The following is an 18,322-nucleotide window of genomic DNA, read 5'->3' as shown; positions in this document are numbered from 1 at the left end:
ACATTCAATTGATTATATTTTAAAAAGGGATTTTCCACAGAATCCCTTTTAAAATGGCCATTTTCAAAGACATTTCTTTAGAATAAACCCAAATTTTTCTCAGTTTTTATAAGAAAGTACAAAAAATGTTACGCTGGCAGTACAACCCTTCTTACATTCAGACAGGAAAATTGAACTGAAATGTTACACTGGCGGTACAAACTCCCAAAGGTTTATTATCACATCATAACATAATTCAATATTATGCTGGCAGTACAACCTATCAAAATTTCATAATCACTTCCAGAGAAAATATAAACTAAAATGTTACGCTGGCGGTACAAACTCCCAAAGGTTCATTATAATATCATCATATAAATGATAAATGAACTTAAAAATGTTACACTGGCGGTTCAACCTTCCAAATGCCTTTATAAAATCAACAAATAATTCATTCTACTCAAAAATTCAACTTAAAATGTTACGCTGGCGGTACAAACTCTCCAATTTTATAATCACTTCAACAGAAAAATTTAACTGAAAACGTTTACTTGCAGTCCAAACTCCCCAAGGTTCAGTATAACATCAACAAATAATTCAACTTAAATGTTACGCTGGCGGTACAAACACCCAAATGTTCATTATAACATCACCAAATAAATAATTTCACTTAAAAAAAAGTTACGCTGGCGGTAGAAACTTCCAAAGGTTCATAACATCACCAAATGAATCATTCCACTTAAAATGTTACGCTGGCGGTACAAACTCACAAATTCATAATCACTTTGACAGAAAACTAAAACTAAAATGTTACGCCGGCGGTACAAACTCCAGGTTCATAATCACATAGACAGATAATTCTTTGAAAATGTTACGCTGGCGGTACAAACTCACAAAGGTTCATTATAGCATCACCAAATAAATCATTTCACTTTAAATGTTACGCTGGCGGTACAAACTCACAAAATTCATAATCACTTTGACAGAAAAATAAAACTAAAATGTTAACCCCGGCGGTACAAACTCCCCAAGGTTCATAATCACATAGACAGATTATTCTTTGAAAATGTTACGCTGGCGGTACAAACTCACAAAGGTTCATTATAACATCACCAAATAAATCATTCCACTTTAAATGTTACGCTGGCGGTACAAACTCACAAAATTCATAATCACTTTGACAGAAAAATAAAAATGTTACGCCGGCGGTACAAACTCCCCAAGGTTCATAATCACATAGACAGATAATTCTTTGAAAATGTTACGCTGGCGGTACAAACTCACAAAGGTTCATTATAACATCACCAAATAAATCATTCCACTTTAAATGTTACGCTGGCGGTACAAACTCACAAAATTCATAAAAATCTGTCTATTTTAAAAATGGAATGTCCATGAATCCCAATTAAAAGGTGTGTTTTACAGGGTTTTTTGCGATAATTTTGACATGCTAATTTTTTGAAAACAAAAAAAATGTTACGCCAGCTTAACAAAATTCATTACATTTTAACTCAAAGGTGAATCGCTTGCATTCCTAATGATTTCTTATTTCCAGACCAAAACTGTAAATGTTATGCCAGTGTGACAAAATTCCAAACATTTCAACTCAAAGTGAATCACTTGCATTTCGAATGATTTCTTATTTACAGACTAAAACATAAGATGTTATGCCAGCGTAACAAAATTCCAAACATTTTAAATTAAAAGTAAATTACTTGCATTTCAAATAATTACTTATTTACAGACCCAATCTCAAATGTTAAGCCGGCATAACAAAATAAGTAATATTTCCACAGAAAGTGCATTGCTCTCAAGTTTTCTATCATTGCTTTTTACAGACCCAAATTCAAAATAATATGCCAGCTTAACAAAAATCCAAACATTTCAACTCGTAATGTTAATCTCTTGTATTTCCAATAATTTCATATTCACAGACCCAAACCTAAATGCTATACAAGCGTAACAAATTCATAACATTTCTACAGAAAGTGAATGGCTGATAAATGTCCAAACATTTCCTATTTACAGACAAAAATTTAAAATGTTATGCCGGCGTGACAAAATTTAAAACATTCCAACTCATAAGCGAATCTCTGGCATTTCCAATAATTTCTTATTTACAGACCAAAATCAAATATTACGCCGGCATAACAAAATTCATAATATTTCAACTCAAAATTGTATCTCATTAACAAATATATAATCATAATACACAAAAATAGTTGTTCTTGAAGTGTAAAGCTATAAACATATGGTTGTAGTTCATGGGATTTTGTTTTATAAATTAATATTCTATTTAAAAAAAAAACTTCAGAGTTTGTCTGATGTATTGAACATTAAACATCTAAAAACCCATAAAAAATGCAAATATAGCATACATAATTTATCATATTCACAAAACAGCTGTACATGTGTGTCCAAATTATAATCCAGACGTGTTTCTTGCTCACATAATACCCAGGCAGCAGTAACAGTCGTGCATACAGTCACACCTAAAACACAATTATGTACTTGTACATTATATATTCATTAACATGTGTAATTAAAGGTCTAATTGTAGTACCGCAATAGTGTCCTTTTGGTACATAAATTGTTATATACATACATTTATTTTTAAATATTATTTTGCAATTTATAACACAGTGTCAATGTGCAAAACAAACCAATCAGAATACCCAATTTCAATATATTTTTCTTAAAATAACATTTACATAGTGAGGTTATAAGAATACTTTAAATTATTCCTGATAATGAATCAGAAACATTTGAATCATTTGAAACTTATTAAAGTTTCTTTAACTTTAGCTAAAACACACCCATACCATATGCATTTGCCAAGATAATTCTTAATAATCTATTTATGAAGTGAAAACACCAGTTGGAAACACATTTTCCCCATACACAGGAGGTAGTAGAGAAGTATGGCCATGTTCAATGTAAACAAAATCAGCTAACAGTACTCAATTATTTTATTGCAATATATACACATTTATAGAGCTTGACCCCATGTTTATAAGAAAATAAATAATTTAATAGAATAAGATAAACACACTTTTCTAGTTGTATAGGTAGTTAATATGGCAATATGTCAGGTTTCTAATTTCTTTCAAGGGGCCTTTTAAAGTTTTGGTAAATTGACAAAATAAAAATGTTTCAGATTCGCATATTTTCATGGTAGTTATGATATTTGACAGGAAACAGTAATACTGAACATTTAGCATGCTCTAAAATATCCATCATATGCATCTTTTGATGATTTAAAAACTTGAAAATTATAAAGCGTTGCAACGTGTAACGATTGAATGGATAGCCTATTGGTCTAAGCGATAAGACTTTTACACCAGGGGTCAGTGGTTCAAGCCATGTTCAGAGTTACTTGTTTTCTTTTTTAAATTTCATTCTTGTTTTTTTGACAGGAGCTTTTTAGATCCAATTTTCACATTTATCAATATAAAGCATTTAATGACAAACTTCAATACATGCTAAAATCTGTGAAAAGGCCTCTTTAATATTAAATACAAGTCATCAACCAAGATTTTCACAAATCATATCTAAGTCCAGTGCTCCAGCCAGCTTTTCAAAATAGAGGGGAGCTTCCCCAAAAAAGGCAAATTTCAAGCGTAATTTTGGAAAATAGGGCATTTGGTTATAAATATACTTAAGTATATACTTTGCTTATACTATATACTTATGAATTGTAAACATTAGTGCATTGGATGTTTTCACCAATTGTATGCTGTTCCTCATTTTGTGTAATGAAATTATAATAAATATATTACTATCTACATTGGCGCTAAGGAAAACAACTTCGTAGCCAATTTTGTAACCGACTTGGGCTAGCATCCGACTACACACATTAGAGATATGTAGATATCATATTTCTTTCTGGTGTGTGTGTGGGGGGGGAGGGATTTTGATGTTTTTTATCACCCATCATCATTGAACTGCATGTTAATATTTCAGGTTCCAGTTTAAGCATCAGTTTCCTTGTAGAAGAAAACATGAAATAAAATCAGGGGTTTCACTGGGTCAAATAAATGTTGTGACTGTCACCACTTAATTTGTTACTTTGAATAACTGTGAGCCAATGTTTTTCCACAATAATAATATTAATTAAAACAATAATCTGTATTGAAAAAATTAAAGTCTGAACAATGATCAATGTCACCATGAAGTAGCATCCAGTCTGGAGATAAAAAATGAAACATTGATATAGTTATTTTACAACACGTTATTTCAACTAATGTCAACAACGTTGACAGTTTTGTTAGGTCGCGAAAATATATGACATTATTAAAATTACATTTTACTTGCAGAGTGATAAATCCTCCATCCAAACAAGATCTTTATTTGTTGAAATAACAACTGTCTGCCCCTATTCATGTTAAAATTCATCATGATTGAGGACAGACAGTGTTTTAAAGTTCAGAAATAAAATCCAAACACAAATATGTTTTTCAATGCCGTAATTTCGGACTTAAAATTAACCGCATATTCGCATTAAAAAAAAAGATTAATTTTCAAATTTTAATAGGTGTTTTGAATAAAAAATCACTATTTTGGCAAACAAAAAAATCGTAGCCAAAGAATTCAGAAGTTTTAAAAAATCAATAGTGCTGAGATTGATTTCATTCCAGTGTGATTGTGTCTAACCAAGCGTGACCTCAGAGATAATCTTTCACAGCATGTTACTATCGTCTGCAACAAAAGGCTAATTAATGATCTGATAACAAACCATGCCCTTGGGGCTTGTTTGTTCACAATGTGTTGGGCAGTCATGTACCGGTAAGGGTGTTATCTGTGTATTCATGTCGATGTTTCTGGCGATTTATAGATCTACGGCCGGAAAACAGGAATTTAGAGACCAAAAGGGCATTTGACAGAAAAATAGAGGGGCGCTTTTTAAGGGGGCAAATTTTAGAGGGGCGCAGCGCCCCTCTATTTATTGCTAGCTGGAGCACTGAAGTCAGAACTTATGCTTATAAGTACACACCTGCATGTCGTCACCTTCAATGAATTGGCCATATCTTTCTGCATTTTTATCAACTGAAAGAAAAGTAAAAACATAAGAAGCATAATCCTCTTGAATGAAATGGCTGTCTGTTGCTGATGAGTGGGGGATCAAAAATCTTCCTATATTTTTCTACACACAAGATAAGTGTTATATAAAATCAAGTAGACATTTCCATCCATTTAATTAGCATCAACATAAAATATACTCATACACTATACTAGCTGATGATATTTTACTTTTAATACAAACTGAGGACAATTATGTTTACAACTCACCACTACAAATTAAAGTTATTGAAAATGGTATAACATTGACTGTATTTATCTACTTATACAAAAAAACTAAAGAGTTTTTTAGGAACATACCTTTTTGTTTCTTAGATATTGTTTGGCCCAAACATTCTTCGGGAGCATTACACTTGTTTATCTGCACCTTTAAATAAATAGTGCATTGTTTATTAAATTGTGTCATTAAACAAAACTCATGACTTAGACACTCAGTGCCAATAAACTAATTGCCCAACTCGTAACTATATTTTTTTGATCTGGTCATAGTCTTATTGTGCCATCAATATACTGGTATCGCTGCAGCGTTATTTTTAAGCACGTGTATCAGCAATTCTTACACCTTAATAATCTACTAAAGAACAAGCGCTGCTTCAAAAAATACATTTTAGTCAATACACGCAGACAAAATATCAGCAAGCTATCAGTACACTCTATTTTTAGACTTGTTTTTTTAGAAAGATAATGTCTGCTCCAGTAGTTTACATTGGATATGTTGTTTGTTCATATGGTTATGTATAACCATATAACCAACATAATGTTGTTAGTGTTTGTTCATATGGTTATGTATCTTTAAATCATTTTGCTATTTCAGTGTGTGTTTTATGGACCCCATTGGAAATTATCTTTCAGCTTAATGGGTTATCCATAGGTCATAAGCATTCATGCTCATATGAATCTACTTAAGTTACAAAACTCCCGTATAGACGATTAAATTGTTATTGTTTACATTGGGGATTTTCCGCGCATGCGCACTGACTGGTTGGCAAAAACACTGGTTACAGTAATGTAAAACATGTATATAAGACTTTTGTATAGTCAATAAAACGATAAAATAATCCGAAATAAACATCAAATCACTTAAATAATCGCGCAAATAGATTATATTTAGTAACAATATTTTTTTATTCACAAATATATTTTCGTCTTTATAAAAATACGAATTAGTTATTAGCATCAGAGTAAACGTGATCGGAAGACTAAATACAGCAAAAAAACAAAAAAAAACAAACAAGAGCTTGTCACAGTAGTGCCAAATCCCCGCCGAAATGTGTTTGCTTGTATGACAACATTTGTTTTAGAGAGTAGAATAATATTTGTAAAAACAAATAAAGGGAGATAATTCATTATGCTCCGGACAAAAATTTACTTTGAAATTAGATAAAGGGATATAATTCAAACACTAAGGTAGATAGAGTTATGGTTCTTAGTCACTGCACTTCTCCTACTTGCCATCTGTTTAAGTTTGAAGTTTCAAGTAAATCCCTTCAGTAGATTTAGAGTTATGCTCCAGACAAAAATTTACTTTAACATTATATAAAAGGGGAGATAATTCAAAAACTAAGGTAGATAGAGTTATGGTTCTTGGTAACCGCACTTCTCCTAGTTGCCATATGTTTATATTTCAAGTTTCAAGTAAATCCCTTTAGTACATTTAGAGTTATGCTCCGGACAAAATTTACTTTAAAGTTATATAAAAGGGGATATTATTCAAAAACTAAGGTAGATAGAGTTATGGTTCTTAGTCACTGACTTTTCCTACTTGCCATCTGTTTATATTTCAAGTTTCAAGTAAATCCCTTCAGTACATTTAGAGTTATGCTCCGGACAACAATTTACTTTAAAATTATATAAAAGTGGAGATAATTCAAAAACTAAGGTAGATAGAGTTATGGTTCTTAGTCACTGCACTTCTCCTAGTTGCCATCTGTTTATATTTCAAGTTTCAAGTAAATCCCTTCAGTAGATTTAGAGTTATGCTCCGAAAAAAAAAGTACTTTAAAATTATATAAAAGGGGAGATAATTAAAAACCTAAGGTAGATAGAGTTGTGATTCTTGGTCACTGCACTTCTCCTAGTTGCCATCTGTTTATATTTCAAGTTTCAAGTAAATCTCTTCAGTAGATTAAGAGTTATGCTCCGGACAAAACTTTATTTTAAAATCATATAAAAGGGGAGATAATTCAAAAACTAAGGTAGATAGAGTTGTGGTTCTTGGTCACTGCACTTTTCCTAGTTGCCATCTGTTTATTTTTCAAGTTTCAAGTAAATCCCTTCAGTAGATTTAGAGTTTTGCTCCGGACAAAAATTTTATTTAAAATTATATAAAAAGGGAAATAATTCAAAAAGTAAGGTAAATAGAGTTATGGTTCTTGGTCACTGCACTTCTCCTAGTTGCCATCTGTTTATAGTCTAAGTTTAAAGTAAATCCATTGAATAGATTTGGAGTTATGCTCCGGACAAAGTTTCAGCCGGACAGACAGACGGACGGACAGGACCAATTACTATATCCCCTCTGAAAAAAATTTTGGCGGGGATAATAAATAAGCCGTCATCTTTGTTATAGTAAGACTTTTATAAATGATATTTCAAAAATAATGAAACATATATTTATTTGATCACATTTATAAGTGGTGTGGATATTGTTATTGTTCATCAGCGATCGAATGTGTAAGAGGTGCATTTAACCAATTATAAAACAAAACCCTAAAAAAGCGGAATACATAACATTTGTTAAATTTTATCATTTTCTTTTCCATTGAATGAATTTTCATTTCATTTCCATTGAATGACGATATTGATTATTTTAAGCATACACATGGTAAAAACACCCTGCATATTGTGCAAATTGAACTGTCTTTGCATGTATATTGAATTTTTTAACTAAGTGATAAGGAGTGATACATGTAACAATCAAGCATTTTATGATAAATAACACTATATATTTAATTTATTTTACGCAAGTAGTTTTTATTGATTGCTTTCATGATGGTGTTTCGTGCACTGCTGTAACTTACAATGTTTACACGTAATTGCCGATTTTATTTAAAAAATGCTGGTAATCGTTCAATACCAGTGTCCGACAAATCCATTGCCCGGAGCCCGGGGGCTACCGAAATTTTTCATAGGGCTACTGAAATTTTCCAGCTGACGCCCGCCGGGCTACTGTAAATCTATAAGAGCGGTAGCCCGGTTTATTGACAGACATACGTAGAATAAACACGCTGACCATGTGTTTGTACACTGTGTATTGCTTATAAGGCCTAAAAAAAAAAATCGTTTGTTTCCACTGACATGGCCAAAAAAATTAGGGTAGGTAGGTAGGCAAATAATTTTATTTTTAAAAATATTTTTTTTTTAGAAATTGTCGTACATGGTGCATTTTCTTCTCATGTTTTGTGTATAACTGTATGTACAATAAATTTGATGATGTCTGTAATGCTATATGACTATATTTAAATGCTTTTATGAAATAAAAACTTGCTGTTCATTAATATTGAATGTGTTGCTTTCCTTAATTCCGAGTTTAATGTTGACTTCTGGCAACGGCTTAAATATACCATTTTATGACCAATAAAAGGCATAACTATAACAAGTCACAGAGAGCTTGACCCTCAGTGTCTATAGGGATTCAGTGTTGTTATACTTTCTGGTCCTTTGGGTTCATGCAGTGTATTCTATATTATTTATTATTTATAATATATTAAATACCTCAAAAGCAGTGCTACGGGAACGCCAGTGGTGTTGCATTTAACATTATCACCATGGAAAGACCCAATCAAACCGGATGTGCTTTTATATTTCTTGGATGCAGTTAATGTTCCCAAAGGACCACATTTTCAGATTTTATTATGTACTGGTGGCGTGGGGTCTATCTACCCATGAATTTCAGGAACAGAACAGAAAATTTATTACGACTTGTATTATATACAATTACACACACACAAATCAATAAACAAGCACAAAATCAAATCACACCAAGCACAGAAAAGCAGACATTTAATGCTTCTTGTATCAAACTATACTTATAAATTTAAACAAGAAATGTGTTTGTTAGAAACACCATGTCCCCTACTGCGCCGCTTTGAAGCTAAATCTTTGACCTTGAAGGATGACCTTGACCTTTCACCACTCAAAATGTGCAGGTCCATGAGATACACATGCATGCCAAGAATGAAGTTGCTATCTTCAATCTTGCAAAAGTAATTGCAAATGTTAAAGTTGGGGCAAACAAACAAACAAACAAATAAACCAACATTCAGGGCAAAAACAATATGTCCCCCACTATAGCACTATGACTGTGCTTGCCCTGAAAATGATAACATTTTTACTTATTAAATATAACTAGAATTTTGACATGGACAATTATGCTTGGACAGAGACAAATACACTATATATACAGTAGACAAAATGAAAAATGGCTTAACTGTTTGCAGTCAGAAGTCCTACCATAATGATCATCTTTACATTCAGCTGTGAAAGTTGAAGCAAAATTTGTCAAGCAGAGGAGTTGAACACACACAATTTTGTAATAATAAATTCAAAAGTGAAAAAAAAGACAAAGGACCATAATCCTGCCAGAAATAATTCTAGGCAATATTCATTTCTTGGAGATCCAATGTAACAGTTTAGTAGAGATGCACCCAGTCGTTAAAGAGGATTTTAAAACATGAAATCTTTAAACTTTGTATTCCATTGTGGAAAAAAAATTGCTATCTTGAATTGCCAATTACAAAACCATCCAGCAAGCTATTAAAACAGTCAGTTGCAGACCATTTGAATGACTTAAAATTGTCAAAACTTTGGCAAAGACACAAACTGGTATTACTTTTTCCTTCAACAGTACAGCCAAGTTACCATTACCGGATCAGTAGCGTAATTAAGTTGTGCTGGTGAAAAACAATGAACGGTTTGAGACTTCTTTAACACCAGTTTGATTAAAAATTACCGTTGCTAACTGATTCAGCACATTGTCTTATTTTTACACGCAGACAAAATCTTAAACATGAATCAAAACTGAAATGGACTTTTGCATGCCGAAAGACTACTAAATGGCCTTTAAAATAATGGGTAAACTTCTTACTTTCCAACAGAGTTATAGCAAGTGGCCACAAAAAATGTTCAACCTCGATTTGGAAACGAGACAGAAGTCAACAAAGTCGTATATACATGTCAGCAAAACATACCGAAATGTTTGACAAAGAGACGCTCCAATTACGACTCAATCAATGCGTTTAAATAATAGGCCTTGAAGATGCTATGTGCAAAATATCATCTAACAATTTCAACTATTTATCGCAAAACGCAGTCTTGAACATCAAAGTGATCCGCTATGCGTAATGATCCGGTAATGGCGCTGGGCGCCGCCATCTTGTTTATGTTGAAAGTTTAATGTACGGCGCCGATAACGTTGAACGCTTATTGAGCGCGCCGAAAAATACGCGGTCCGATTTTTTTCGAATTTTGGGCTCAAAAAAGATTAGGACCGGCGGCAAAAAATTAGGTAGGGTCGGGCCACCGGAAACAAACAACTTTTTTTGTTACGCCTAATCATATAACAAAGTGCAATCAATTATCTAATCAGTCACCGATCACTTGCGGTAATGTCGTAAACAGTAACAGTGTATTTTAATCATCCAATCAGAATCAACATTTGTCGTCTGCTAATAATATAATGAGAGCCAGTTGGATAGTTGGCGCACATGATGCAACATCATTTCGCAGTTTGGAATTCTTTGTTAACCGCAACAATGAGCAATAGCGACAACGTTTTTGATTTCGTTAAATATCCAAAGACGCCGAACATTAAATAAATAAAAACAATAGCGGATTCTTCAAAACTGTAACGAAACCGAAAATGAATATTAATAACAACGGCGTGAACGTTGTTAACACCTGCTAATTAGTTTGCATAGTCAATTAATAATTGAATTAATCGACTGTTAATCAATATTCCCATATATGCCCGATTTATATTTTTAAAACCAAATTATGGGTGGGTAATAAAGACGATAAGAGTCATAAACACAAACGTTTAAAATTTTCTAAAGTTTCAAATGAATTTCGGCATATGGGTCTATTTAAAGATATGATGAAATAAGCTACCAATCAGGACCGTTGTATTGCAACATGCGTATATCACCTGCCACGGTTTGCACGCGTTGTGTACAGCTATTTAAGGTTACAAAATTCTACGTTTAATAAATGAATTTCTTTGTCCAGATAAAAAGCGCGCGAAAATTGGCGTGGGTGTATTTATTTGTAAATAAAAATTTCGTAGCGGGTACAACATTGAGATCATTTAATTTCCATTAAAAGTTTCGTTGTGAATTTCAATTAAAGTACTGGGGTATCTCGCGAATTATTTGCCATTGACATTTCCTCTTAATAAAATATAATGTAAACACGCTGTATCGTTACCGTTTCGCTGTATCAGTTCCTTCATTATCGAAACAAGTAGTGTACTGTATACTGACTGCACACAAGTGTCGTAACATACGGATGCAATACGTAAATTCGGACATGACTTAAAGTCGGACACAAGTAAATAAATGATTTAATACTCTTGATTTCTTGAAACTCGGTGTTTGTTGTTAAAAAGGGCAATTGCATTGATTAACACCATACGAGTCAATCGTATTGATCATCTAATCGCTTTTTTACGTTACCGACTTAACGTGCTGTCCGAATTTAAATACACATACATGTGCACATACATGTAATATCTACATGTAGTATATAACTTTCTTTGGTACATTTACATTTAAGTACACGGTGCCTGTACTGTAACATTAATTTACGATATTGACTGTGTACATCAGACTACTATTGTATTATGTATATGTATGTATACATATTATGTTTATGTAAATGAAGAAATAAAATAAAGATGAGAACCTGCCTCTTATCACTTTGTAGGACAATTTTATGGGCTACCAAATATTTTTATTGGTAGCCCAGTGGGCTACCTGAAAAATAAGAAATTTGTCGGACACTGAATACATTAATTTTGTAGTAGTAAAATTGCTCAAAATTTTAAATTTATAGTTATTAAACAATGTATATTATGATTAAACTGGCTAATATATATATATATATATATATATATATATATATATATATATATATATATATATACACACTTAATCCTGCTAATCCATTTCGAAGTAATATCTTCATTTTTTTTTTAAATATGTTAACATATTTTATTAAAGCAACTGTAACATATTTTGGCTTTGAAATTTGGCTTAAATGACTGCTCAATATGCCAAAAGATGACATGAAGGTATAATAAATTGTGTTTAATTACCATAAAATCATCTGCCACATGTGGTTTATGCAGGCATCCCAAGTATAGGTCCCTGGTTTAATGACACCATGTTTACTTTGTAACTGTCTGCACAGTATCCGATCATAACGAGATAATCATGCAATTAAACACCGGGTTTAAAATGATGAAACAAACAGTGTCAAAATTGGTGTGAACAATTAAATAAAAACAATTACATTTATCAAGTGAATTTATCTAATGTGTACCATGGTAAGTTTTTACAGACGTCATGTATTAACGTTCAAATCAGAACTATGTTGCGTACATAAAATCGATCTATTTGTTGTTGTGTTCATCCTTAATTGTATTCTTTCATTAAATTAAGTTTATTCTTAAAGAATTTACATTTTCTGAGATTTTTTTAATCTAAAATGATGTGCTAGGCAGAAAGATCTTTGTGGTAACCAAATACCGAGCTTGTAGATTGTGTTCTACTCCCAAGTTTGTTTAGTAAAAACAAATAATAGCAATATAATCTTTCCTAAAATGCATTTCCTTGCATGCTAATGTTTTATTTAGAAATAATTTATAAAATTATATTTGATACAGTGCATGATTATCAATAAACTCGATGATTATGATCACCATCTCTATATGCGATTATATGAACTCCATCTCTTTTTGCCAACCAGTGGGCGGAGTCTAAACTTTGCAGGTGCGCGTGACGTCACTCGTTAACTCGTCTATTGTAAAAAATATGCATACAGCAACAGCGTTTTATTTGATGCTCTTATATAATAAATATATATTGGAATTTTAAATCACCTACTAGTCTTAATTATCTGAAATCTGCGATTTATTCTATGTCTCATTTGTCATATATCTGTATGTGCTAATGACCTTAAATGTAAATATATATCAGTACAAGTAACTTGAATACGTTACAAACGAATTTGTCCGAAATTACCGTAAGTCCGAAAAACATCCTATTACATGAAGCTCTAGTTAAAACAACCTATACCGATGGTTTAAATATATGCTCGAGAGCTATTTAATATTGTATGTAATCTTTGTTTACTGCATTCCTCTTTCAAAATAATGCCTTACTTATCATGACCAGATGAGACATACAGCTTTCGGTTAACTGCTTTTCCTAAACAAAATAATAAACCGCCATTTATTTAGTTTGTTACAATCATTCTCATTGGTTATTGTAAAGCTTACTATCCAATCAAAAAACACTTTAATACGGACAATCTCGATTGAAAAAACACTGCGTTTTAATCGATTACGGCTACACTATTTTATTGTTCGTTTCCGAACGTTTATTTTTCTTACGCTGCTGTACAACGATTTTAGAGACAAGTTAACAAATTATAAACTGTATATGCATTTGGAACAACAATTTACCGTTGTCACATTCGTAGGTTCAATTTTATCATACGATGCGAATATGAAAGCGATATGGTTACACGAAAGACTTTTTAATAGACATATTTATTGATAGCTTTTTGGTAACACGCAACTTTATTTTAAACAAACATTTATAAACGGCTCTTGACTGAGGGACCTAGTATAACAAACCGATTTAGTATCTGTTTTATTCTTCTATTATATTTTTGTTCAGATTGATTTATACATGGCAAATACCAACTTCATGTGCTGAAAAAGGAACTTTCATCTTTCAATACTTGCTGAACACATTTTGTCTTTTCATACTAGACAACTGCATTACTACTACTACTCATATTACTCGAGTGAGTGCTATTGTGTGTGCGTGTGTGTGTGCATACGTGCGTGTGTGTATTTAAATGCTATTTCCAGCTATTTAGCTCACTACTACTACCACTATACCACTACCACTACCACTACCACTACTATTACTACTACTACTACTACTACTACTACTACTACTACTACTACTACTACTACTACTACTACTACTACTACTACTACTTCTACTACTACTACTACTACTACTACTACTACTGCAAGTTATATTACTACTGATATTTTTTACATGATATTAAGTTCTTTCTATGTAGCAAATCTGCGATGCCAAATGTTTTTAATTACATAAATGGATTTAGTTTAAAGAAGAACGCTTTCCAATCCTAACAACATGAATATTATTTGGACCAACATATGCCCTGTTAAAACGAAAACCCATGTTTAACGCTGTAAACTAAGGGACCTTTAATTTCTTATCGCAAAGCCATATCTTGTATATTGGTACACTACTGCTATGACAACCGACTGTCTGATGTGCGAATCATAACAACGTCCCGTGACAATAGAAACAATTTTTATGTGAATTCGGTTCTGATATCCATTACATGTGTTGATGATAACCTATAATCCAGGCATGTGTATTAACGTTAATACACATACCTGCTATAATACTACTACTACTAATAATAAAAATGCATTATAATGCATCATCATCATCAAAATCATCATCATCATCATCAGCAGCATCAGCATCATCATCATCATCATCATCATAATCATCATCATCATCATCATCATCATCATCATCATCATCATCATCATCATCATCATCATCATCATCAGCATCATCATCATCATCATCATCATCATCAACAACAACAACATCATCATCATCATCATCATCATCATCATCATCATCATCATCATCATCATCATCACCACCACCACCACCATCATCATCATCTTCTTCTTCATAACTAATGCAGCTGCTGTTTTACATTTTATTCTGATGATATATATTGCTGATGCTACTGTTACCATTTCAAGTACAACACCAACTATGAATAGTTCAACAACAACATCTACTACTGCTAGCTATTACTGCAACCTCTACTACTTCTCATGTGATCTCATGTGATTATAGTAAATATTATTGTTGTTGTTGTTATTTCTATTATTTCTTCTACTTTAAATTAAAAGCGTAAGTAGAAAGGCAGTTGACAGCGCAGCCAGTATGTATATAGTCAAAGCATTATACGTTTCGAACTCATTAAAGAATTGGATTGTACCTTGTTGTATGTTATCATCCTTAAATTTATTCTCACTTATCACTGACAGCACTGATTATCATACGCCGTTTAAACGGGATGGATCAAACGATCCACGTGGAGGCAAACTAGTATATGTCAAATCTGATTTCTTTGCAAAAGAGCGCACAGACCTACAGATCGACGATATTTAATGTATATGGGTTGAATAACGTATCAAGGGAAGGCGTCTTCTATTCGGCTATTTCCATCGACCACCTAACTCTAGTCCTTATTTACTAGAATGCATACACGATTCGATCTCACTTGCTTTTGACACCAGTATTGCAAACATTGTTTTCATAGGTGAATTTAATCTCGGCATGAATAAATCACAGTGTAAGATAAACTTCTTTTACAGCATAATCTATCCCAGATTATTAATGGACCTACTTATTTCACAGAAACCTCTTATTCTATTCTTGACCTTTTTATGATATCATCTTCATAGGCAGTACTAAAATGTGACATTGGGAAACCCTTTGGTAACCAACAAGCTCGCTTTCAATGTCCAGATTACTGCGTCATAAAATCAACAGAACAGACGTGTCTACTTAAAGACATATATGGAACAACAAAAATGAAGTCTGCAATAAATTACGACAACTTGTGCAAAACTGATTGGAACCATTCCTGCGATAATAATATGTGTCTTGTTCTGTGAAAGCTGGTCATAATGCATGTGCGTAAAGTGTCATCCCGCACAGGCTAATCAGGGACGACACTTTCCGCTTTTATGGTATTTTTAGTTTCAAGGAAGTCCCTCCTTACCGAAAATCAAGTTAAGGCGGAAAGTGTCGTCCCTGATTAGCCTGTGCGGACTGCACAGGCTAATCGGGGATGACACTTAACGCACATGAATAAAGCCAAGTTTTCTCAGAACAAGACACATATAGATATCTTTACCTCAAATCACATTTAAACATATCTCATTTTGAGACTCTACCATAACATTTAAAATTGTTTCATTACGAACAGCTGATCCTCATTGGCTACACAATAACAAACGAGAGTATATACGACGCAGCAAACGAACATACAAGAAAGCTAAGGCTAAACGATATTGGCTCATGTATAGCCAATAACGTAATCTTGTACATAATATTGTCCGATCAGCGAAACAAGTCCACTTTGATAATCTTGCTTAACAAATACGAGAACATTTACACTCATCATCCGACTTCTGGAAAATCATCAAACATTTCACACAAAAAACACACATAACGAGCTGCCCCCTTTATTCAAAATGGTATTGTATATAAGTCACCCCTAAATAAAGCGATTATCCTTAATTCCTTTTTTCAATCTCAATCTACTCTAATTGTACTATATACGCATATGCATATCTTAAATTCACAAGAGTCAGACAGCCATATCGTATAAGATTTTATCATTTATCGCCAAGACATCTTAGAATCTATTAAAGTTATGAAAACTGGAAAAGTCTCTGGACCGGACCGAATCTAAAGTCTAAAAACAAATCTTTTCAATTTTTTCCATCAGTACGGGTAGGGTTCTACGGAGCTGGAAAGAAGAAAATGTATATGCAATTCACAAAAGGTCAGATTCTCAAGATGTTGGCAACTATAGACAATGTGCCCTCCTAAGTGTTTTAAGTTAACATCTTGAAATTCTTGACAAATTTATATTTAAACATTTAAGGGCTACCTACATTATAACCCCATTTCGATTAGATTCCACTGTCGACCAATTAGTCAAGGTATATCTCTCCTTTTGTACGCCCTCGATGAAAGTTAAGAGGTATGGGCCATTTTCTGCGATATTTAGAAGGTAGTTGATAGAGTATGGCCCGAATAACTAATTCACAAGCTCTGACGTAGTAGTATCTCGGGCAATCTTCTAATTTGGTAAATGACAGAAGACCATGTGTTGTAATATCCGGCTGAAAATCCGACTCATAACATATCAATGCTGGTGTTCCACAAGGGTCTATTTTTGGGCCCATCCTTTTTCTTGTACATTAATGACGTTGTCCATGATATTCCCTTTATAGTTCGCCTGTTTGCAGACGATACTGCGATATATATAATCGTTGACAATCCGGTTGATGGGGCTACTCTTCTAAATTCTGATCTTGAAAAATCTATTAAAATCAACCAGCCAATCCACCCCCTTCTTTTTGACAGCGACTGCCGAATCAAGGTTTCGTCTGATAAACATCTAGATTTGAACTTTTTAAACTTATGTACCTGGCATGGCCAAATTGAAATAATCAAGTAAAAAGCGCGGCAGAGGATCCATCTAATGAGATCCTTTAGGTTTCCATTCGATAGAAAGTCCTTAACACAACACATATATATACACACACACACGCACACGCACACGCACACGCACACGCACACGCACACACACACACACACACACACACACACACACACACAACATTTATTATTCCAGACCCCCGCTTCTATGGCAACCTTGACATTTAGTGATGTTTTGTTTGCTTGTCAATTTAATTATGTGAAAACAATGTATATATCTTTCATGGTCAAAAGTTGTTGCCATCTTCAGGCAGGGATATCAGTGGACAAATTGACTCTTTCACTCGAGCCAGAAGCAGCATCTCTTTACTGCAGACACATTACAGTACAAAAAAGTGGGGAAACAAATATCTCCAAATTTACAACTGGGAAGAAATATTTAGTACTAGACGCAGGAGGTAGGTATTATCTATAAAGAATGCATATGTTAATGTGTGAACGTAGAAACTCACTGTATTGTAACAGATTTCAAAATACTAAATATTAATAGAATACCTCAGACAAAGCATACCTTTTACGAGATTTTAGTGCATGTAACCATTGTCCGAAGCGAGCAAGATTATCTACTTCACGTTTTGGTAGCAATAACGACTTTTACATGTACGTGCACATCAAGAAACGAGATTTTCCTGATTGTTCGAAATATGAATAGACCGATGCGAGTATTCACATAA

General features: G+C 33.1%; 1 protein-coding gene and 1 long non-coding RNA gene across 11 annotated transcripts in view; one reads left to right on the top strand and one right to left on the bottom strand.

The window, feature by feature from the left end:
- Positions 1 to 18,322, top strand: part of LOC127833673 (heat shock 70 kDa protein 12A-like) — a 56,607-nt gene that overhangs the window by 15,754 nt on the left and 22,531 nt on the right. For 2 of the 10 annotated variants that reach the window (XM_052359084.1, XM_052359082.1), the window contains exon 6: positions 17,899 to 18,046. The exons of the other annotated variants lie outside the window; for them this stretch is intronic. In XM_052359084.1, the coding sequence (XP_052215044.1) occupies positions 17,899 to 18,046 (148 nt within the window). The remainder of the gene's footprint in view (positions 1 to 17,898; positions 18,047 to 18,322) is intronic. 10 annotated transcript variants of the gene reach the window in all.
- On the bottom strand, positions 190 to 13,594 carry LOC127833678 (uncharacterized). The gene is made up of 4 exons (XR_008027542.1): positions 13,436 to 13,594; positions 5,359 to 5,425; positions 4,973 to 5,025; positions 190 to 2,471 (listed from the first exon to the last, which is right to left on the bottom strand). It is a non-coding gene; the product is annotated as an uncharacterized LOC127833678 (long non-coding RNA).

This window comes from Dreissena polymorpha, chromosome 6, assembly GCF_020536995.1.
Source record: "Dreissena polymorpha isolate Duluth1 chromosome 6, UMN_Dpol_1.0, whole genome shotgun sequence".
NCBI lineage: Eukaryota > Metazoa > Mollusca > Bivalvia > Myida > Dreissenidae > Dreissena > Dreissena polymorpha.
This window is presented reverse-complemented; position numbering and strand designations above follow the sequence as displayed.